Below are 24,084 nucleotides of genomic sequence, written 5' to 3'. Positions count from 1 at the left end.
GAGGATACGGGTTCCATCCCTGGGTGGGGAAGATCCCACATGCTGTGGAGCAACTAAGCCTGTGTGCCACAACTATTGAGCCCATGTGCCACAACTACTGAAGCCTGCATGCCTAGAGCCCGTGTTCTGCAACAAGAGAAGCCACCATACTGGCACACCCTGACGAAGAGCAGTCCCTGCCACAACTAGAGAAAGCCCATGCACAGCAATAAAGACTCAACACAGCCAAAAATAAAATTTAAAAATAAATAAATAAATAAATGCATAAATAAAGAATTACACACACATAGGCACAACTTTAAAAAAAAAAAAAGAAAACTAATATAACATGTAGGACTTCCTAGGTGGCGCAGTGGTTAAGAATCCTCCTGCCAATGCAGGGGACATGGGTTCAAGCCCTGCTCTGGGAAGATTCCACATGCCACGGAGTAACTAAGCCCGTGCACCACAACTATTGAGCCTGTGCTCTAGAGCCCGTGAGCCACAACTATTGAGCCCATGTGCCGCAACTATTGAAGCCCACGCGCCTAGATCCTGTGCTCCGCGACAAGAAAAGCCACTACAATGAGAAGCCCAAGCACCACAGTGAAGAGTAGCCCCCACTCACAGCAACTAGAGAAAGACTGTGTGCAGCAACGAAGACCCAACGCAGCCAATAAATAAATTAAATAAATTTATTAAAAAAATATATAACACATAAGCAAGATGTCAGTGTGCTGAGGCAGGAAAGGTGAATTCTGCAGAGATTCAGAAGGCTTCTTCACAGAGGAGGTGGCTTTTGTGCTCACACATGAAGAGTGAGGAGGATGTAAATAGGGAGAGATGGAGAGATGAGCTGCCACCTCCTCCTCGGCCTCTTCGTTTCAAACCTGGACCTGAGAGGACTCTTCAAGGACACAGATTCCAGCCTGCGCCCCAAGCAAGATCAGTGGAGGAGCCCTCCTGGCAGCCCCCACCCCCCAAAAAATATGCTCTGGAGAACTTGATCAAAGCAAGAAGATCTAAGCCCTCCCCCTCCCCCACACAGTGCAGCTTGACTTGATCACTTTATGTAGAAGAGAAATACAACAGTCCCACTTGATTCTTTTTTTCAAAAATAACTATCCTCTGGTTATGGGCGCAACATGTGTTCATTATGAACCATTTTTAAAAACAGATTTTTTTTTTAAAAGCAAAGATTAAAAAATCACTGGCAGGAGGCTTCCCTGGTGGCACAGTGGTTAAGAATCCGCCTGCTAATGCAGGGGACATGGGGTTCAAGCCCTGGTCCGGGAAGATCCCACATGCCATGGAGCAACTAAGCCCGTGCACCACAACGACTGAAGCCTGCGCGCCTAGAGCCTGTGCTCCGCAACAAGAGAGGCCACGGCAATGAGAAAGCCACGCACTGCAACAGAGTAGCCCTCCTCACCACAACTAGAGAAAGCCCGTGTGCAGCAACAAAGACCCCATGCAGCCCAAAATAAGATAAATAAATAAATAAATAAATAATAAAATCTCAAAAAAAAAAAAAATCACTGGCAGGGAATTCCCTCATGGTTTAGTGGTTAGGGCTGCATGCTTTCATTGCTTAGGGTCCAGATTGGATCACTGGTCAGGGAAGTAAAATCCCACAAGCTGCGTGGTAAGGCCAAAAAAAAAAAAATCACTGGTGATCCCATGACTCAGAGATGAGCCTGTTTCCATTTTGGTGGTTTCCTTCGGGTCATAGGCATCACGGGCACAGCAGGTGACCGGGACAACGGTAGTAATGGGACTGCATCTCAGCCTTGCTCTGGGCTTCTAAGGAGCAGTCTTAGCTCTGGGCCCTTTGCATGAACTTTCTCAGCATGATGGGCAAAAAGAGTTGTAGAACTGGAAAGGAGACCAACCCGTGGTTTCCGTGATGGAAAAGAAGGAAACTGCTCCTGGGGGAAGACCAGGTCTGAGACAGCAGACCAGGCCCAGAGCACAGAGCTCCCCACCCCCAGCCTTGCCTCCACCCCTGTCCCCACCCCTGGTTATAACTGGCAGATGCCACGTAGGGCAGGGCCAGAGAAGCAGCCCTCCCAGCCTCCTCACGTTCTTAGGGAGCTTTGTCTCATTCCATCTGGAACACCTTGGTCAAGGGGGAAGATCCCTCTCCAGGTGTCCAGGGTTCTGCTTCTGGTGGTTCCTATGTGCCCTGAGCTGTTGGAAGGAGGTGTCCACCTGAGGAAGGGCTGTTGGGGCATCTACCTGAGGAAGAACTTTATTTTTTTTTAAAGGTAAAAAGATGTATTTCAAAGTGGAAACAGTTGTTGTTACAAAAGTGTCCAGGTGCACAGATGCCATCACTTCGGATGGACTCCTCCCTCCGTCCAGCCAGTCGTCTCAGCTTGGATACAGAGGACTGGGCCCTGATGGCTGGAAGGCTGTGACTGCCCTTCCTCAACAGAGCTGGGCCATCTCTCCGAGCTGACCTTCTCCAGGCCCTGGTCCTCCTTCCATCCAGTTCTCAGGAAATGCTCCTAAGATAGCCAGATACTCTTCTCACAAAGTTGCATAAGAACCACCCTCTTCCTGGTGCCTCCATCCTCAAACTGCCTCTGAGGGTTCTAATTTGCTTTTTATTTAAATAAAGATGGGGTGGTCCCAATAGCAGAGGAGGGAGGGAAACAGGGAAGGGTCAGGACAGAGTGAGTGCCGACTCCGAGCTTTCCCAGTAGCATCCAGCTTAAGTGCTCTTAAATGTTGGCTCCAGAAAAGAACAACCTTTAAAGTCTATGGTCAGAGAGCATCCCACTAGGGGTCAGAAAAAGATGTTGCTCATAGATAGGCCCTCAGGCTTGGCCAGGGAGCTTTCTAAGACCAGCAGGTAGGAACACACCCATGCCTCTGTGTGCCTGTACTCGCACACACACCCCTCTCAGGCCACTAGGCACATGCTCAATGTCCCCTATCCCCACGCCCCTGGGCGGTGATGGTGCCAGGTTTAGAGTCAGATGGAGGGCTTAATTCTAGCCTCCCAGGATGGGAAAGATGCAACCTCCAGGAATATGAGAATGTGGTCAGATCAGGACCAGTGTGCGTGTGTTGGGTTGGGGGTGGGGGTGGGATATGTGTACTTGTGCAGTTTTATGTAGGGGGAGGTTCCCTCTGGCTGCTCAGGACTCGTCCTGGAAGCCCGCAGGCTCTGCATCCTCCAGCTGCTCTCATATGTTAGCCATCTGTGGTGTGATTGGAACCCTTCAGTTGTGAGGGCTAAGTGCAGTACACAGCCTAGATAACTGTACACAGCAGCCCTATCCAGGGCCCACCGTTGGCTCAGCTCTGAAAGCGCAACCAGCTCTTCCTCATAGGTACCTCAATCCTGTGTCTGAGGGCAGGAACCAGAAACACTGAGAACCCATTCAAAACAGGAGGAGAAGGGAGTGGAGGTGGCAGGATCAGAACAGCTGCTGGCTGGCCACCCACTCTGTCCCAGTAAGAAGGGATAAGAAGATTGCAAACTGGGTAAGAAAAGCCTCTCACCTCCAGCTCCACGATGTAATCCTGGGCCTCTGCTCCCCTAAGCTTTGTTCTATTTTCACTCCTCTTCCCAGGGTGCAGGTCTCCATTGGCTGCAAGGATTTAGTGGGGACTTTTAACGCGAGTTCTCCGGCAGCCCCTGGATTTGGGTGTAGGCGGCGCATCTCGTGTTACCTTCTCTCTTCTGTTCACCTTCTCCTGTCATTTCCCCGCACTTTTTGATTCATCAGGCCCTTCCTCACTCAGATCTGCGGGACTCAGGCCTGTGAGCGAGGAGGGCCCAGTGTTAGGACGCTCAGCCACCCTGCTGTGGGGACCAGCGGGGAAAAGAACCAGTCCGCCTTGGACATCGGCATCCCGCGGGCCTGAGCGATGGGGAACATCATGGACGGTAAGTCGGTGGAGGAGCTGAGCAGCACCGAGTGCCACCAGTGGTACAAGAAGTTCATGACCGAGTGCCCCTCCGGCCAGCTCACCCTCTACGAGTTCCGCCAGTTCTTCGGCCTCAAGAACCTGAGCCCGTGGGCCAGCCAGTACGTGGAGCAGATGTTTGAGACCTTTGACTTCAACAAAGTGAGCAGGGGTCTGGGTGGGGACCCCTGGAGGGATGCCCTGGGCCAGCGTGGGGGTGGGGTGGAGCAGGTATGAGAATAGCTGGAGGAGTGACTTCGTTTATCTGGGAGGTTGAGTGTGGACATCAGGGACTCCAGTTTTCTAATGTTCATTGAGCGCCTACTGTGTGTCAGGCACTGGGGGTTCAGAAATGAATCAGCCCTTGTTCCTGCCCTCACTCTCCAGGGGAAGACAGAGGCCCCCGATCAGTGCGCTCGGAGGCTGAAACTATTGGCTTCCTCTGCCTCTTCCACGTGCACAGTTTATCCCAGGACAAGCGTGAACACTTACAAGACAGTCGCTGAGCACCTACTAAGTGCTTGGCATTGTATGTGGTGCTTCTGCACAGGCCCTTAGATGCTCACGGGAGGCAGGAGAAGCAGGGGAGGAGAGCAGAGAGCAGGGCGATGAGCTTCAGCCTGGCTGGTCTGGGATGGGCAGGCCCACGTTGTTTGGGTCACCCATCCTGTGATGGTCTGTGGACACTAGAACTGGGGACAGTCAGGGTTGCCTCATCACTAGGGAATCCAGGCTACTCCGGCTCCCAAATACCCAGCGACCTCAGTTCATCCAAATTATATGCCTGCCCAAGGAATCACCTGAACGCATTGGTTGAGGACTTCCTGATAAGATACAGGGGGCACTGTGAGTTTGGGCCCCTAGTTTTCATCAGCTGGGTGGCATGGAGCCCATTACCTCCCTTCTTTGCCTCACCTTATTCACCTGTATCTGTCATGGAGGTCAGGAGCATTCGTTAAGATGTTTCTTGGTATTTCACAGCAAATCTTCCATTTGTTTGGAGCGATTCAGTCAAGATGTGGTGATAGAAGAATGTAAATCCACACACCCATCTCCCCACCCCTGCGGGTCCCCACCCCGCTGGTACTCCCTCGAAGGTGAGGACGTGGTGATGCCACGCATCCACTGCACGCCAGGGAGAGGTGGCCCAGAGCATTCCTGGCCCCCCTCAGTGACCAGAGGGTCCCAACCCCATTGTAGGTGGAGCTTCTAGGGAAAGCTGGGGTTTAGAGGCTATTTAAAACTCACTAATGTTTAGGATCAAGGGGCCAAAACAGATTATGGGCTTTGAGTCTCAGCCTCAAGGGCAGCATCGTGGTGCCCGAGGGCTTTCCGGAAAGGGATGCAGGGTCAGAGTACTACAGCCCAAGGTATGGGGACCAGGAGGGATGGTGTCATCAGGCTGGACCCCCAAGATGCTCCAGAAGAAGTGATCTTTCCTGAGAGGAGGGGGCAGAGTCCACAGTTGAGCCTCAACACCTTATACCCAAATGCACTGGAATAGCTCAGCTTCTTGCCTGTTAAGGAAACCCTTTGGGTCAAGACACGTCTTCAGAAGGACCCCCTAAGATCACACATATGACACCAGTGAGGGGCAACCCATCAACCCTGTATTTGCCTAAACTGAGTCATTTAAATACCATCTCTTCAATTTTTGTCGCGTGCAAGCAGTACTTGTATTGTCCCAAACCTGACCTCCTCGATTACACACACCCCCCCTGCCTTAGGGCCTGGTGCTGCCTGGGACTCTTTTCCTCCAGAACCCTGCTTGGCTCACACCTTCCCCTGCTGCAAGACTCTGGTCAAATGTCTCCTTCCCACTGACACGTGCCCTGATCTCCTGATTTCAACCCTATTTAACTGGGACTAGCCCCCACCCTGGCATTTCTTAGTCCTCCCCTTTTCCCCAGAGCACATCACATCTTCTAATACATGATACTGAATACCATTTAGTCGCTATGTTTATTGTCAGTTTCTCCTGCTGGAATGTGAGCTCCATGAAAGCAAGGATTTCTGTCTTTCTTGTTCATTGCTATATCTTTTGCACCTAGAACAGTGCCTGGAACACAGTAGGTGCTCAATCAATATTTTTACTTGAGTGAATGACTACATGAGAAATTATGAGTTTTATGAAATAGTTACATATTATATAATGTACATTAATTTAAATACATACTTGCTAAACTGAAGAGCATCTTTGTAACATCTAAAGTGCCTTATACACACCAATGGCATAAGTCACACTTCCGGCATCATTGCTTCCACCCATTGGCACAAGCATAAAGCAGTTGAGATGGGACACGGGACTGGGAAGTTTTGATACAGAGAGGAGTTAAACAGGAGAGTGCAAACAAGAGCCCATGGGCCTATTTTTGTAAATGAAATTTTATTAAACACACCACACCCATTCTTTTACTGATTGTTAAAACTGAAATATTTGCTATTTGGCCCTTTGCAGAAAAAGTTTGCTGCCCCCTGAATTAGAAGAGAGTTGTATCCTAGGGTATTGCACCAGATGGGCAGGGTTGAGGGGTAGAGCCGTGAATGGGGAGTGTGTCCTGGGTAACCAACATATGCTTTGTTTACATCAAAGTTTTGCCTGGGCTTAGCTATGCCGGATCATCACACAGGTATACACAAATCAATGTAAATCTCCCATCCCTGCATCTGAGCACTGGGTGGCATTTAGGAGACTCAGTTTCTAGGCAAGGCTTTGTCATTCACTAGTGTGTGGCCTAACCTCTCTCAACTTCAGCTTTTTATCTGAAAATGGGGACAAAAATACTCAGGGATGGTTGTGAGATTAAATGAGTAAAGTGACTAAAACACTCATCACGTGAAGCACGAAAAAAGAAGTCTTGTTGTAGTCTTATTACTGAATCTAATCTAGACCACAATGTTGGAAACTGCATACTGTCATTCCCATCTCAGAGCTGAGGCACTGAGACTTGCGGAGACCATGTGACTTGTCCAAGGTCACACCTCTCCTAAGACGTGGTTTAGGTCTTTCTGGCACAAATGCACATGCCTTTCCATTGCCCATTTTCAGCCATTTATTTCAATTACAACAAATTACAAAATTAAAAAAAAAATTTGTTTCCAACAATATAGAAAGATAAAAAATGAAAAGCAAAAGCACCCTCACCCTGGGTCCCCTCGCCCAGAGGAAACCTCCATAGGGGTCTTCTTACTTCTCTGAGCGTGGCTGCAGGAGGTCTGGCTCCATTCTGACAATGATCCTGAGAGGAGGGCTGGGCAAGGACTGACTGAGCTAAGGTGTGAGGGAAAGCCCTTGACCACGGGGAAGCACCACACAAACGCCGGCTATGATTGTGACGCCCACCAGGCGGCTCGGGTGGTTAAGGCCTCACCTCGGGCCGAAGGCCGGCACACAATCGGGAGATCTCCGAGGCCGTCCTGCCCCACCGCGGCCACATCCCTAATAACGTTACCCCAGCCTCTGCTTGCACACTGTCAGTGACAGGGGGCTCATTACTGCACGAGGCTGTCCCTTTCACCGCGGGCAGCTGTGCCTGTTAAAGAGTTCTTGATCCTGACCTCAAATCTGCCTCTCAGTAACTTCCTGGTTCCAGAGTCACGACTGTGAGTAACCGGAGGAAGAGGGGCTGGACTCCAAGCTCACCTGCTCTGAGTCCAATGTTCCTTTCCTTACAGTGATCAGTGTCTCTGCAAGACACAGGCTTCCCTTTCCCAGCTTCACTTGCCTTGGGGGCGGGGGGCCCAGAGGCAGGCCTGGGCTCCCTACTTCTCTGACCCTATTGGTAGGGCTGGCAGGACTAGGCAGAGGGTCAGCTGCTGAACATTTGGGGGATCCTGGGGAAATACCCCACAGGAACGTCTTGCACCCCCTCCCCCCATAGCCAATCCCTCCAAGACTCAATGAGGAGAGCGCCTCCCCCAGGAAACCTCCCTGCTGCCCTTGCCTGGGCGCTCCCCTGTTCTGTGATCCCATAATGTCCTGTCCAGATGTGCTGTTACTGAACACACATCATGATGGCACCATGATCTCTTTATAATAATAATAGTAATGACAGTACCAGTGGTGATAACAACAGGTAACATTTACTGAGTGCTTCCTATGTGCCAGGCGGTGTTGAGTGACTTACTTACATGCACTCATTTAAGCCCACAACAATCCCATGGAGGTGGGAACTGTTATAACTATTACTGATGAGGAAATTGAGGGCCAGAGACATACTGGATCCTTTGTCCCAGATCCCACATATTTGAGAGGCTGGGGCCAGGAATCAAACACTGCGCTCCCATCAGGACAGGCTTCTATCTTACTGAGTTCTGAATCCTCAGCTTATCACAGCACGTAGTAGGTGCTCGGTAAGTTTCGAAGAATAAAGGGAAGAAGGAGAAAGTCACTCGGCGCCTCCCAATCCACCTCTAGCCCTTACCCAGGCTAGAGCTCATCCAAACCACGCCCCTACTCCGGGGAGGTCCGGGTCTCTTTCTTCTCCCACCCACACACCTTGCAACGCCCCCTCCCCCGCCCCACTCCCAAGCCCCTGCCAAACTGGAAGGGCCGAAGTTTGAGGATCACAGGGAAGCAGCCGGCTGGAACCAAAATACCTGTGAAGGGATGGCATAGGCCATTCATACTCAAGGGGGATTTGGTTTATCAAATTTGATAAACCAACCTGGGGCAGGTCGGGTGAGCTACAGGGAGCTTCCAGGAGGACAAAACCCGGGGGGCGCCAAGGGGCCGGGGCGCTGCTCTGGGCCGGGGCGCTGCTCTGGGCCTGGGCTCAGCGTCTCCTGCGGCCCAGGGGGCTCCGAGGGCGGGGCCGGGGCGGGGCGGGGGAAGAGGGGGCTCAGGCGGCCACGCCCCTCGCCCAGGATGGCTACATCGACTTCATGGAGTACGTGGCGGCGCTCAGTCTGGTCCTCAAGGGGAAGGTGGAACAGAAGCTGCGATGGTACTTCAAGCTCTACGATGTGGACGGCAACGGATGCATCGACCGCGACGAGCTGCTCACCATCATCCGGGTAACTCCAGGTGCAGAGGGCCGGGCAGGGGCGGGGCCGGAGCTGAGAGCCGGGGGCTGGGTCTTCAGCCGTCTGGTAGGCGCGCTCGGAAGTGGACAGTGTTGGGACTGAGGGTCCCTGCAGTGGCTCTGGCCCTCAGCAGCTGCGTGACCTCGGGGCCAGGTTCCCTCCCCTCTCTGGGCCTCAGTTTCCTCATCTGTACCAAGAGCTGTAGAAGCGCAGCTGCAGCTCTGTCTGAGGCCTTGGGCACCTTGACCTCTACTCCCCCGGACTCCCCGGCTGTTAGGAGCCTGAGAGCTCTCTCTGCGCCACTCCCACCGCTGAGACGAACTAGGACGGGTCCTCTCACTTCTCCTCTTCCCTCCCAGGCCATCCGAGCCATTAACCCCTGCAGCGATTCGACCATGACCGCAGAGGAGTTCACCGATACAGTGTTCTCCAAGATTGACGTCAATGGGGATGGTGAGGCCGTGCTGGGGGTCCCCAGGGGAGCGGTCGCCGGGGTTTTCACCAGGGTCGCCAGGGGAGAGGGTAGGGACGAGAGAGGGAGGCACAAAGGGGCCGCTGCTGGCCACCTCCTCCGCCTGCCTCCGCCACTGCTTTCGGGGATCCCTGCACCAGACTTTGGTCTCTGGCTCCTTGGCCCGCTCCACTCACAGCCACTTCCTCCAGCCTTGGTTCTGCCCCCCTTACAAGACTGCAGCTCTGGACCCGGACGGCAGACGTGAGCACCTCCTGCCCATGATGCCCTTTCTCTTTACTCCAGGGGAACTCTCCCTGGAGGAGTTCATGGAGGGCGTCCAGAAGGACCAGATGCTCTTGGACACGCTGACCCGAAGCCTGGACCTTACCCGCATTGTGCGCATGCTCCAGAATGGAGAGCAGGATGAGGAGGGGGCTGGCGGCAGGGAAACTGAGGCAGCAGAGGCAGCCGGCTGAGCCCACCCCCCAGCTGTTTCTGTACTGGGGAGGGTGTGTGTGGTGGTGCCTGGTGTCTCGTTGTTTTAATACTAGATAGAGTCGACTGAATCAAAGGCTCAGCTCACCTCTTCAGGGCGCATGGTGGCAGCAGAGGGGCAGGCGTGGGGGGTCCAGAGCAGGGGACAGTGAAGGATGGTTCCTGAACCCTCTGGGCGACTCAGCTGGTGGTGACCGCTCCGCAGCCTTCAACATGCCTCAGGCTCCTCCCCAGCGCCTTGTGGCACCTCCCCCAGCTTTTACCAGCTCTTCCACTGAGCTTCTCCGGCTCCACTCTCTTCTAGACAAAGAAACTCTGATGCAGAGGTGGGCTTTCCTGCGACTCTAATGGGATCACACAGGTCCGGTGGCTGCAGCCTCCGTCTGGGTGCTGTATCACATATACCCATCCTGCCCCCAGCATCCCAGAGCCTACTTGTGTGGTCTGTGTTGATTCATTCCTCCCGTCAACAAGTATGTCTGGAACACCTACTTTGTATTTACACCAGATGTTAGGCGTGCAGAGGACAGTTCTCATCCTCAAGGAGCTTACAGGCTAAGCATCATTATAATAAAATATGATACCATAGAAAGTCCTCCTTTATACAGAGGAAATCCATATTTATTCAGAAGTGACTGCACAATACCCTCATTCTTCCCCTGCTGGCCCCTCGGTGGCATGCAGTATCACATGGTTCCCCACAGGATTGTGATTCATTGCTTACGGCAAGGGTCCTGACCATCCCTGATCTAGCCTAAATCCCTCTTGCTGCAGTGACACCTGACACCAGTTGGGAAAGTGGAGCAGTCTGTTATAGGTGGGCCCTATCCCCATTGTTTGCCCACTCCAACTTTAGGAACACCTGTCCAAGAACCTGAGGAGAGACATAGGCTGGAGCAGTTGTGACCATTCTTTCAAAGATGCTCTTTCCTTCTGAACTTTGAGTCTTTGCTTCAGCTGGGTACAGGGGAAGTTCAGGGAATAAATAAAATCCAGGGGTGGGAGGGAACAAACAAGGGGAAAGAGGCGTGAGGCCACGGCTTGCAGAGAGCCCTCCTGGGGTGGGGAGGAGAGGGTGTGTTTCACTCACACCGTCCTGTCCATCATGTGGGCCACTTCAGACTGGGAAATCAGCTGGGGCCTGAACACAGACATGGAGGGAAGGTGGAGCTCAATGCCAGGGGCAGCCTGGAAAAAAAGGGAGTTGACATTTCTGCTTCTTTGGTGGCTGCCTCTTGCGAAATCCTGGAGGTCAGAGCTGGGAGGGTATTTGGATAGAACTGGGATATTTCCGCAACCTCATTCACATACCATTGTCATGATTTGGGGTATATCTGTGTCCCAGCTGGATTACTATTATGTTTTAATCAACCGTTTTTTTTTTACCTAACATTTATTTCTAAAGGAAACTTTATATGACTATCATGCCAATGAAATCACAGGCTCTACAAGTTAGTTTTATTCTTTACACATCAACACAAAAACATATCTATTCACATAAGTTCCTTTTCTGAGTTCCTCGGCACCCCCTGCAACCAGAGTGACTGCCTTTTAACCTAGTTTCTGTACTGGGGTTGCACATAGAATTTGTATAAGAAAAAGAATTACACATTAGAGAATTCCCTGGCGGTCCGGTGGTTAGGACTCCACATTTTCACAGCTGAGGGCCTAGGTGTGACCCCTCGTCAGGGAACTAAGATCCTACAAGCTGTTCAGTGAGGCAAAAAAAGAAAAAGAAAAAAAAAAAGAATTCCACATCTAAAGAAGTAATAATATGGGCTTCCTAGGTGGCGCAGTGGTTAAGAATCCGCCTGCCAATGCAGAGGTCACGGGTTTGATCCTAGCTCCAGGAAGATCCCACATGCCACGGAGCAACTAAGCCCGTGTGCCCCAAAAAAAAAAAAAAAAAAAAAAGTAATAATATGAAAACTGCTTGTCTAGTCCAACCTGCTCACCATGCAGATGAGACACTGAGGTTAGGGAAAAGAAATGGCTGTCTTGGGTCACAGAGCAGTTGGAGGCAAAGCCTGGCCCAGAACCCAGGTTGGCAGGCCCCAGTTCTCCCCACAGACAGAGGAGAGGTTTCTCCATCCGTTGAGGAGACACGTTTGGCTTGTGGGCTTGTGACGGGGAATTGTGGAAGGTCCATTCTGTGGGTGGGGGTTGGAGAGGTGAGTGCAAGGGATGAGGGGTAGGGAGGGGGAGAGGAGGGTTGGGAGAGGTTGGCAGCAGGGGCTGGGGGAGCAGCACCAGGGCAGCGCTGAAACAGCCCCTTTAAGCACAGCTGACCCCCTCCAAGGGCAGGAAGACCACAGCCTTACTCGTTGCAAGTTTCCCTACTGACACCCCTGGCGAGGACAACTTGGAGAGGAGGAGGCAAGAGTTCTCCCATGAACACTCCTCAGGATCCTGGGGGGGAATGTAATTATTATCCATCCCTTCTCCCCAGTTCCTACCTTTTCTTCAGAGTCAATAACACCTGCCAGCCCCACCGTCCTACTAGTCAGTTTCACACTGCGTGGGCATTCATCTATGGAACCCCTACCCCTCAGTTTTCTCTGCTTCCATCTATGAACCATGAAGGAAATTTCTGGGAACCCCACAACTACCTAGCCAGGCATGGCTTTCCCAGGAGCAGCTGAAGGGGGAGAGGAAGCTAGTTCCCTTCACCAACCTGTGAATCCTCCCAATGGACCAGGCCCCGCTGGCCAGTTCAGACCAATGGCCCCTCCCCTCCCCAGCCAGCCCCACCTCCTGCATAGGGGGTGCCAGGAAGTCCAAGCCAGGATAAGAGCGGGCATGAGCAGGCTGAGCCAGGGGCCCTGCCACTGTTCTGGAAACCTAGTGAGCCTGGGGTCTTGGGGGCTCCCAGGGCCCTGGGCCCCTCAGAACATGGCACTTTTCCGCCTCTGCTGAGAGATCCAGCTGCCGGGATTCACGTCTATCTGCAGCATCTTCATCACCCACTTGTCACGACGGGCACCTTCAATGAACTCATTCAGTGACAGCTGGCCTGCACAAGGGGTAGGAGAGACAGTCATGCTGGGGCGTGGGAGAAATGGGGGTGGCGGCGAGAGGCGAGGCCTCCTCTCCCTGGGAGCGCCTGCACCTCCCACACAGCTGAGCCTGCAGCCTCAGGGCCAACGCTTGGGCCTTGTCAATTCTCTGATTCTCCAAGAGTCACCTGGAACCTTCAAGGGTTTCTTTAAGGGACTTTCTTTGCAAGTGAATTTAAGTTTTGCTTTTGCCTGTGGTACCCTCAAAATGTTCTTGGGGGCTCTTCCGCGTGTGTTCCCAGCCAGCTCCCTCCCTGTACAGCCTGGAGCTGGGGCCCTGAGCTACAGCGAGGAGAGCCCAAGTAGCTGGCTCTTAAGAGCAGGACGCCATTTATTCCTTTCAACTGTTCTTATCCCCATTTTCCAAGTGAGGAAACTGAGACCAGGCTGAGTAAATGTAGCATCCTGGTCTGCCCGACGCCAAAGCTCTTCTTTCACTGCACTTGCCAGACCTTCATCAGCAACTCCAATGGAGTTTTAATCACTCTTACAAACCTCACATGCCTCTGACACCCTTGTTGTTTTATGTAATTTTCTCCACACCATCTCGCTGTTGAGAGGTGAATGGCCTTTCCTAAGGTCACATGGGTAGAAAGTGGGGTGACCCAGAATGAGTGGGGGCGGGGGTGTCCCACCCCCACCCCTGCCCATGCCCCACCATCCTCTCTGCCCCTGTTACCATCTCCATTCTCATCCACCAGAAGGAAGATCCTGTCCACGACCTCCTCAGGTGTGAGCAGCCTGCCTTGCTGCTTGGCCTCCATCTCCACCCTGCAGGCTTTCTTCAGCTTGTAGATGGACTGCGGGAGAGAACCCCGTGGCATCGCGAGACCCTGCACGCCCTGCCCCCTCCCCCAGGACCCACGTCCCTCGGCACCTCGTCCCCAGTGCTGCCCCCCAGTCTGTGCATCTGAGGACTACAGGACCCAGGTCCAAATTAAAAGTGACCTGTATCTAAGGCTGTTCCCTCAGGGTCCCATTGGCCTAATTCCGACCAAGGAGTTCCCAGCTTCACATGCCACCCCATCCCCAGGCCATTGGCCTTTCTACTGTGAGCGTCAGAGCAGACCCCCGAAACCTCTAACGAGGGCTGTGGGTGGCACAGTGATGGTCTCAACTCCACTTGACAGAGTAATAAATGGAGATTCAGAGAGGAAAAGAGAATTCAGTGTATTTATGGATGTGTGTGTATGTGTATGAAATAGGATGACGGGAGACACAGGTGTTTGGACTGGAGGGGAATGCACAGGTGTCTCTCTTGCCCTGTTTCTGGCAATGACACAAGGTTTGGAAGTGAAACAGGAAAGAGACACACAAATGTGAGGATTATCCTTAGTCCTTGGCTGGGGCTCTCTGAGGATAGAGGCGTGCCTTGTGCCTCACTGCCCAGCAAGCGCCTGGCACAAAACAGTCCCCACTAACGGTTCTGGGAAGCCTCAGGGGTCACAGGCAGCCCAGCACCTCCTGGTGGATGAACTTGGGCAAACCACACAGCCTCCGGGGGGCCGATTTCCTTATCTGTAAAATGGACCAACAACCCCCTCCTCTGAGTGCAGTTCTGGGGAGTAATAGGGTAAGGCAGGTTTCATGCAGAGTCTGAGCTGTAATACTTTTTTCCCCTTGCTCGTTCTTGCTATTAGTCAATCAGCTTAGTTAGTCTTTTCCAAGAACCAACTTTTGCTTTTGTTGACTTTCCTCATGCATTTGTGTTCTGTTTTATTCCTTTCTGCTCTTTGTTAGTTCTTTTCTTTTGCTTTCTTTGGACTTAATGTACTCTTCTTTTTTTCTAATTTCTTGAGATGACTCCTTGGATCATTGATTTTTCAGTATCTCTATTTTCTAGTATTTACATTTTAAGGCTACAGATGTTTCTGTAAGCCCAGCTTTAGCTGCATCCCACAAGTTTTGTTATGTTTGCATTATTATTCAGTTCACAATACTTTGTGTGTGTTATATTATTTTTTTGATTCATGGAGTATTAGAAAGTGGATTGTCTAATTTCCAATCAGATGGGGATTTTCTCGTTCTCTTTTTGTAACTGATTTCTGGCTTAATTTCACTGCAGTCAGAAAGCAAACTCAGAATGATTCCAATGTCCCTGCCCACACCAGCCCCAGGGGCCCCTGCTTCAGCAGCCAACACCGAGAGCCCAGCGCTGCCATGTGCCCAGGTGCCTGCCCTGCCCACCCCCCACCCCCAACAGACACTGACCTCCACCATGTCCAGCAGCTCCAGGCGGTCAATGCAGCCATTGCCATCCTTGTCATAGATCTTGAAGGTCCACTTCAGCTTGTGCTCCAGGGTGCCCCTCAGCACGAGGTTCAGGGCTGCCACATACTCCAGGAAGTCAATGGTGTTGTCCTGCATTGGGAGTGGGAGGTGTGAGGCTCCCTCCCAGCTGCTGCCCCATCTCCCTGGAGTGCAGGCGTGAGTCCTATTCTAGACCACCATCCCTGCAAACGCAGGGCTTTGTCTCCTCCTTGTGTTCTGTGTGCCTCTGCATCTGTGCTCATGCTGTTCTCTGCCCTGAGATCCATTCCCAGTCTCCATGATCACCCACTCCTACCTGTCCTTCAAGGCCCAGCTCAAGAGTCCCCTCCTCCAGGAAGCCTTCCTTCTCACACCACTTCAGTGACCTCCCTCTCCTCCTTCCGACACTCCCAGCACCTGCCATCGATCCTACCCTTAAGTGTGTCCTAAGTGTGTCTCATTCTCTAGCTACAGTCTATGCTCCAGGAGAAAGGAGAGGGGTTTACATTGCTTTTGTTCCTCCTGCATACCTAGCACAATGCCACTTCCGCCCAGAGTATCGTAAATATTTATGAATCAATGAAGAAATGACTAAGTCTGAATTTGAGACTAGCATAGTTTTGATAGGAGATTAGAAAGCAGGACCTCACGTATTTCAGGGTGGAGGTCTCAGCTCTCCAAATCAAAAATCAGAATCATCAACTACCCCAGGAGTATCTGTCATTCACATGACTTTGTAATCAGAAATGGCATCACTGGCCCAGAGCCCCTTTCTCCCACTGGGTCAGGCCACTCAGGAGCCTCAGCCCTCGTTCAAGGGGTGCCTGGGTGGGCAAGGTTTGAGCCACAGAAGAATATGGCCCAAAATGAGAGAAAGAGCAAAAGCCTAATGAAAAACCAAGAAAATAAGATGAGGCTACCTCAGCACCTGAAGAGTTTTATTTAACATGCTTTATATAATTCCTTCTGGTCCTCCACACTCCTCACCGTGTATTTACCTAATTGAGACTGTGGCTGTAATTATAGTTCCTGAATTTTATTTAAAAATTTTCCATGCCTTCAAAATTATTTAAAATCATTTCTTTTTCTTTTTTAGAGGAATGCTGGGCAGTCCCTCTTGCTGAACATGGTTTTGATATTTTCCATTACACAATGAACATCTTTGTGCATACATGTTTTAATATAAATTTATTTATTTATTTATCTTATTTATTAGATGTGTTGGGTCTTCCTTGCTGCCCATGGGCTTTCTCTAGTTGATGCGAGCGGGGGCTACTCTTCGTTGTGGTGTACGGGCTCCTCGTGGTGTCTTCTCTTGTTGTGGAACATGGGCTCTAGGCGCGTGGGCTTCAACAGTTGCAGCACATGGGCTCAATAGTTGTGGCTCACAGGCTCTAGAGCACAGGTTCAATAGTTGTGTCGCACGGGCTTAGTTGCTCCGCGGCATGTGGAATCTTCCCAGAGCAGGGCTCGAATCCGTGTCCCCTGCACTGGCAGGTGGATTCTCAACCACTGCGCCACCTAGGAAGTCCTGCGTATATGTATTTTTTCTTACATCTCTGGTAATTTCTGTAGGGTAGACTCTTAGCAGTTGCTGTTTGTTCCTCCCCCCACTAGTTTTTAATGCACTGTTTTTGTAGGTATATAGTTCTATTAATTTTTTAATTGAAGTATAGTTGATGTACAATATTATATAAACTCCAGGTGTACAATATAGTGGCTCATAATTTTTAAAGATTATACTCCATTTATAGTTATTATACAACATCCGCTCTATTCACTGTGTTGTACAATATATCCTTGTAGCTTATTTTATATGTAATAGTTTGTTCCTCTTAATCCCCTACTCCTGAATTGCCCCTGCACCCTTATTCTACAAGATTTTATCACATGCATAGAAATGAGTAACTCAACACAAAGCAACTCTCTTGTGTTACCCCTTTAAGGGTCACATCTTTCCCCCAACTGTAATACTTGGCAACCACAGATCTATTTTCCATCATAGTAATGTTTTCACTTTGAGAATGGTATATAAATAGAATCACATAGTGTGTAACTTTTTTTTCCACTCAGCACAGTGCCCTGAAGATTGATCTCAGTTGCTGCAGGCATCAACGGTTCCTTTCTTTTTATTGCTGAATGGTGCACCATTGTATAAATGGTCCCTAGTTTGCTTTCTGTTTGCTCATTGAAGGTTATTTGGCTTCCTTCCAGTTTTTTCTCCCCCCTACAGCTTTATTGAGGTATAATTGCAAAACAGCCTTTTAAAGAACATTGTGTAAGTTTAAGATGTACAATGTAATAATTGGTTGTTCTTTAAAAGGCTGTTTTCATTAGCAATTATTATTTATTAAGCTTACCAAAAATAGATCTTAGGTTTCTTTTTAAACAAGAATTGAGTAGGGAAATGCAACACAGCTGGTAAGTACTGTCTGTTTTATATTTTATTTTTAAAATTTTATTTATTTATTATTTTTTGGGGGGTACACCAAGTTCAATCATCTGTTTATACACATATCCCTGTATTCCCTCCCTCCCTTGACTCCCCCCCCCCTCGAGTCCCCCCCATCCTCCCCATCCCAGTCCTCTAAGGCATCTCCCATCCTCGAGTTGAACTCCCTTTGTTATACAACAACTTCCCACTGGCTATCTATTTTACAGTTGGTAGTATATATATGTCTGTGCTACTCTCTCGCTTTGTCTCAGCTTCCCCTTCACCCCCCGCCCCCCCAAACCTCGAGTTCTCCAGTCCATTCTCTGCATCTGCGTCCTTGTTCTTGTCACTGAGTTCATCAGTACCATTTTTAGATTCCATATATGTGAGTTAGCATACAATACTTGTCTTTCTCTTTCTGACTTACTTCACTCTGTATGACAGACTCTAGGTCTATCCACCTCATGACATATAGCTCCATCTCAAGGGATTGTCTGTTTTATATACATCATCTCCCTCAGGTCTTTTATTCCCATTTCACAGATGAGGAAACTGAGACTCAGAGGTTGAATAAGTTGCCCAAGAAATTCCCACCCAGCAAGTGGCAGAGTTTTCAAGCTACATGCCTGCTCCAGTTCATCAGGTTGGGAGAAATTTCTTAGTCCACGCAAGGTCAATTACTGTCTAAAAAATGAACCTGGTGTCCAGCACCAAGGGGAGAAAAACAAACAAAAAACACTGACAAATCCCTACTTTCCAGATCTCTAGCTTCCTCCACATTCTTTGTCTAGAAACTTCTGTTCTCACAGCATCCCATCTCACCATGATATGGTTTCCACAAAGACCCCTTGCCTTACCTGAGGCCCATTGTGGAGCAGCCCTGTCCTGACAAGTGATCTCACCTGGGAGTTTACTTCAACACCCTCTTCCCTCCTCCCCCCACAGAGGACCAGTTCTGGAAAGGTTCCAGCTGGGACTAATCTCCTCCATTACACATGAGCTCTCGTCAGCTTCAATTATCCACAGGGGCCCAAGATAATGGAAATGCTTGTCTTCTCAAGAGTTGGAGCAGAAGTGACAGGCGTGTGATCTGCTCTGTGGGATTACCTGCCTCATTTCTCCCTGAATTGGCTGCACTGGTGAACCAGCCCTGACCCCCCAACACTCCTTACATAAGGATCCCAAAGGACATTTGAGCTTCATCCTCCCTTCTCTTCTATCCAGTGCATCATAGGCGAGCACCAGAGACAAGCGTTAGTACTTCCACCAGGAGAGAGCATAGCAACAGAGGCCTGGTGCTCCTACCTCCTTGCCGCCACCAAATCCCTGTTTCCACCACCCCAGATCTTAATCTGTGAGCTAGATCTATGAGCTCTTTTGATTTTATCTGCCCCAGAAATCTCAGACCAGCCACTTAGAAACAAGACTTGCTGATATAAAGATTGTGTCGAGGCGAGAAGTGGAGTCAGGTAGAGGTTTGGAGACATGAAGTGGGAAAAGAAAAGGAAGAAGCCTCCATCCCTGACAGAGGAGCTGAAAACACCTGCTAGGAGAGCTTTTGCTTACAGCAGGAAGCCAACTAACATAGTGAAGGGACAGTGGAGTTAGCAAATGATCAATTGATGCCCAACCCAGGGGATGAGCATTTGATAAGCAACAGGAAATTACTTAGTCGCAAAGCATCTCCCTATACGATGCTTATTAATTACAAAGGAAAAATAGTCACTTTATACTGGTGGAATCTGGCAGACACCATGTAACCAAATGACTGAAGTGAACCACTCCACTAATGGGAAAAACCAGCATCCTGTGCTCCCAGACACGACGCACTCAGGAGGACACAGCATCTCTTCTGCGGCATTTCCGCCAGAAGTGTAACCCAAATCCCATCACAAGGCAACATGGGACAAACCCAAATCACTGGCCTGCAGTCTTTGAAAATGTCAGAGTCAAATAAGATAAAGGAAAGCTGAGATTAAAGTTTCCAAATTAGAGGCCAAGAAATAGAGACAGGACAAGTAAATGCAATGTGTGATCAAACTAAAAAAAAAAAAAAAAAAATTACAACAATGTCATCAGGACAGTCAACCAAACTTGAATATGAATTGTTGATTAGATAATAGAATTTATTAAGGTTGAGTTTCCTGATTTTGATCATTCATTAGGTTAAAGAATGCCCTCGGTCTTAGAAAATATTCAGTAGAATATTTGGGGTAAAAAGTTGTGACGTCTGTAATTTTCTTTAAAAATACTATGTATGTTTATACACACAACATACACATATATGTATATATTATGTGTATGTATATATACATAATACATTACATGGAGAGAATGGTAAAGCAAATAAGGCAAAATGTAAACCATTGGGGGATTTGGATAAATTGTACATGGGAATTACTTGCACTATTCTTATAATTTTTCTGTAAATTTAAAATCATAACTAAATTAAAAGGTTATTTTAAAAACAGTTGATGAATATTATATGCTGACTTATAAGAAGAGATGAGGTGTAAGAGGTACAGCTGTATTCTTCCCAGGGGCTTCATAATCCCTTTGAGATCTTGAATTGTTATTATATTGAATTTTAAATGAATTTGAGGAAGATGGATAAATTTATGATGGTGACTCTTGCCACATATGACCTGATATATTTATTTACTTTTCTTATGACATTCAACGCTTAGAAAAATCATTTTCTCTCTTAAAAAAAAACCTCAACAGTACAAGAGGGCAGACAGCAGTAAAAAGCAGTATCAGCAGTATTTTGTCTTGTGGAACTGAAAACCACAGCCACAGAAAGATAGAGAAAATGAAAAAGCAGAGGACTTTGTACCAGATGAAGGGACAGGATAAAACCCCAGAAAAACAACTAAATGCAGAGGAGACAGGCACCCTTACAGAAAAAGAATTCAAAATAATGATGGTGAAGATGATCCAGGACTTTGAAAAAAGACTGGATTCAAAGATCAAAAAGTTTACCAAAGACCTAGAAGAATTAAAGAGCAAACAAATAGAAATATGCAACACAATAACTGAAATGAAAAATACACTAGAAGGAACCAACAGCAGATTAACTGAGGCAGAAGGGTGAATAAGTGACCTGGAAGACAGAATGGTGAAAATCACTGATGCGGAAAAGAATAAGGAAAAAAGAATGAAAAGAACTGAAGACAGCCTAAGATACTTCTGGGACAATGTTAAATGCGCCAACATTCGCATTATAGGGGTCTCAGAAGGAGAAGAGAGAGAGAAAGGACCCGAGAAAATATTGGAAGAGATTATAGTTGAAAACTTCCCTAACATGGGAAAGGAAATAGCTAGCCAAGTTCAGGAAGCGCAGAGAGTTCCAGGCAGGATAAACCCAAGGAGAAAGATGCCAAGACATATAGTAGTCAAATTGACAAAAATTAAAGACAGAGAAATGTTATTAAAAGCAACAAGGGAAAAACGACAAATAACATACAAGGGAACTCCCATAAGGGTAACAGCTGATTTCTCAGCAGAAACTCTGCAAGCCAGAAGGGAGTGGCATGATATATTTCAAGTGATGAAAGGGAAGAACCTACAACCAAGAATACTCTACCCAGCAAGGATCTCATTCAGATTCGATGGAGAAATCAAAAGCTTTACAGACAAGCAACAACTAAGAGAATTCAGCACCACCAAACCAGCCCTACAACAAATGCTGAAGGAACGTCTCTAAGCGGGAAACATAAGAGAAGAAAAGGACCTACAAAAACAAAAAGAAAACAATTAAGAAAATGGTAATAGGAACATACATATCAACAATTACCTTGAATGTAAATGGACTAAATGCACCAACCAAAAGACAGACTGGCTGAATGGATACAAAAACAAGAGGCATATATATGCTGTCTACAAGAGACCCACTTCAGACCTAGGGACACACACAGACTGAAAGTGAGGGGATGGAAAAAGATATTCCATGCAAATGAAAATCAAAAGAAAGCTGGAGTAGCAATAGTCACATCAGATAAAATAGACTTTAAAATAAAAATTGTTACAAGAGACAAGAAAGGACATTACATAAAGATCAAGGGATCCATCCAAGAAGAGGAGATAACAATTATAAATATATATGCACCCAATATAGGAGCACCTCAATACATAAGGCAAATGCTAACAACTATGAAAGAGGAAATGCAAGGCAGAAATAGAGACACAGATGTAGAGAACAAACACATGGACACCAAGCGGGGAAAGCGGGGAGGATTGGGGGGAGATGAATTGGGAGATTGGGATACCAAATTGTACACTCTAAATATATGCTGTTTATTGTCTGTTAACTGTATCTCAATAAAAGTTCTTAAAAAAAAAACCTGTATTGCAGAATTAAAAACAAGCAAACAAACAAACAAAAACCTCAACAAACTGCTTTCTGGGCAGGAGCACTTGCCCCGGACTCAAGACCCCTGAGTATATGATCTTGGGCAAATCAGTTCACTGATTTTGGAATAACAACCTCTGCCTGCTGCCTCCCAGGGCTGCTGCTGACTCAGAGGCGCCTGTGGAGAGAAGCTCTGGGAAGTCAGAAGCGCATCCTGGGCCCCGAGATAGGGTTCATCTCCAAGGAGGTTTCTGTTGCAGGGATGATGCTGACCCTGCCCTCCTGCCCCCTGCAGGCACCGAGGAGATGTGCGCTGGCAGGTATTAGGGGCAGCGTGGGGCCTGAAGATGCGCTCTCAGTGACTAACTCTAGAAAGTGAAGCTCTCCCCCTACAAAGACGTGGGGTACCCACGCTTTCTCTAGATTAATTATCTAGGTCCAACCCCCCTCCCCCTCAATCTGGAGAAATAAAATAGGTATTTGAGGCAAACCTAATGGCTTAAAGGGCTGTGCAGGTGCTGGACTGGATGGCCTCAAATAAAGAATGGGTTTCAATATTTAAATTCAATTCCCAGATGCGCATTTACAAAATATTAACATATTATCGTCTTAGCTCCTGGTGCCATCCAAGGGCTTGAAGAAACCCTGTGGATGGATGATTTCATGGCATCTTCCATGGCTTGAAGAGCAGAAAGGGAGTTTTGCAATAACCAATCCAACCTCCCAGTCCAGGAAGGAGCCTCTTCCAGCATTCTGGGTGGGAAGAACTGTCTCAATTCGAAGGACCCCAACAAGGGGGCGCTCAGGGGCTGTGCCAAGATAGCTCCGCCCATGTAGGGCAGCTCTGGAGCCCCTTATCTTTAGAGCAAGGGGGGGCTCTGGTGGGTATGGAAAACCAGGTTCTCCAGCTGCGGAGCACTGTCCATAAATACACAGAGAGAGGGCTGGACCGTGTGCCTTTCTGTAGAGTCTCCCATCAGCTCTCAGGAAGAGGGAGAGTCAGATGAGAACAGAGAGGTGAAGAGAAGATGGAAAGGAAGAATGATAGGGGGAGAGCATAGAAGAGTTTGAAGGAAGAGTGACACGGAAAGGATGACAGAGGATGGAGAGAAAAGAAGAGCCGAGGAAGAGCAGGAGGACTGGGGAATGGAACTCCCACCGAGGATGCTCCTTTAGCTCAAGGATGAGACCTGAGCCACTGGTCCTCCCCTTCAGGACACCTTACCCCGTTCTTGTCGAAGGCTCGGAACATGCCCTCTACATACTGGGTGGCCTCCTCATTGTCTGTAACCTTGAAGAAGCGCTTGAACTCGTGCATGAAGAGCGTGCCGCTGGGACACTCCTCCAGGAACTTCTTGTACCACTCCTGCAGCTCCGCCACGTCCACCAAGCCATTCTCCTCTGCCTCCTCCCAGCTGAACCTCTGCCCCATCCTGGCCCCCAGGGATGTCAGCAAGCAGGGGTCTGTGCCTCCTCCCAGGCGTCTGCCAATGGATTCCTTAGGCGACGGTCCTCTTCCTCCCTTTCCTCTGCTCAGACAGCCTCTTCATCGTCTCCTGGCCAACTGAACAGGATGGGCAGTGCAGGGGGCTGGTGGTGAGGGGGCGGGACCAGGCCAGCTAAGCACCCTAAGATCATTAGAAGATTCCCCTGGAAGTTCTGACCTCCAGTCTGCTAAGCTCCCCCAGCCTCACCCCTCCCTTTAGTCTCATCAACCACTCAAGTAAGCTGCCTGGCAGATTCTGAAGAGAGAGAAGGGGAGGAAACTGGCAGATAGAGGAGGAGTTGGGAAGACAGGCTGAGACCCTCCTATCTCAGGAGTGCTCCCTGTCCCTTTCCTTTGGGCACCATGCTGCTCCAGGGAGGCATCTTGGAGACAGAAGACTCTGAAGTCCAGACAGGAAGCAAGGCCAACTCCTAGCCCATAAAACAGAATCGCTGGTGAGCTGGGGCTCGCCCTCCACTTGGCCTAGTGAGAAGCAGCAGAATCTATGATGTGAAGGACTCTGGGTGAGCAGTTCTGTCCCCACCCTAACTCAGTCCCCAGCAAGATATCTGAAGCTCCTTTACAGATCATACCCTTGAGTCTTGGAAGTTTTCCATTTCCCAAAGTACAAAT

At 49.1% G+C, this 24,084-nt stretch overlaps 2 protein-coding genes across 2 annotated transcripts; one reads left to right on the top strand and one right to left on the bottom strand.

Moving 5' to 3' along the window:
* Window positions 1–3,658: 3,658 nt before the first annotated feature.
* GUCA1A (guanylate cyclase activator 1A) lies at window positions 3,659–9,943 on the top strand. Its single transcript, XM_057700680.1, has 4 exons — window positions 3,659–4,062; window positions 8,767–8,916; window positions 9,285–9,378; window positions 9,683–9,943. The coding sequence occupies exons 1-4, from the start codon at window positions 3,862–3,864 to the stop codon at window positions 9,853–9,855; spliced, it is 618 nt and encodes a 205-aa protein (XP_057556663.1). The 5' UTR covers window positions 3,659–3,861; the 3' UTR covers window positions 9,856–9,943.
* A 2,389-nt stretch (window positions 9,944–12,332) lies between these two features.
* On the bottom strand, window positions 12,333–23,489 carry GUCA1B (guanylate cyclase activator 1B). Its single transcript, XM_057700380.1, has 4 exons — window positions 23,191–23,489; window positions 15,142–15,291; window positions 13,610–13,730; window positions 12,333–12,887 (listed from the first exon to the last, which is right to left on the bottom strand). Exons 1-4 carry the CDS (start codon window positions 23,395–23,397, stop codon window positions 12,760–12,762), a joined length of 606 nt encoding a protein of 201 aa, XP_057556363.1. The 5' UTR covers window positions 23,398–23,489; the 3' UTR covers window positions 12,333–12,759.
* Between the last annotated feature and the right edge of the window lie 595 nt (window positions 23,490–24,084).

Source organism: Hippopotamus amphibius, chromosome 11, assembly GCF_030028045.1.
Source record: "Hippopotamus amphibius kiboko isolate mHipAmp2 chromosome 11, mHipAmp2.hap2, whole genome shotgun sequence".
Classification (NCBI taxonomy): Eukaryota; Metazoa; Chordata; class Mammalia; order Artiodactyla; family Hippopotamidae; genus Hippopotamus; species Hippopotamus amphibius.
The sequence above is the reverse complement of the archived record's forward strand: the minus strand, read 5'-3'. Positions and strand labels throughout refer to the sequence as shown.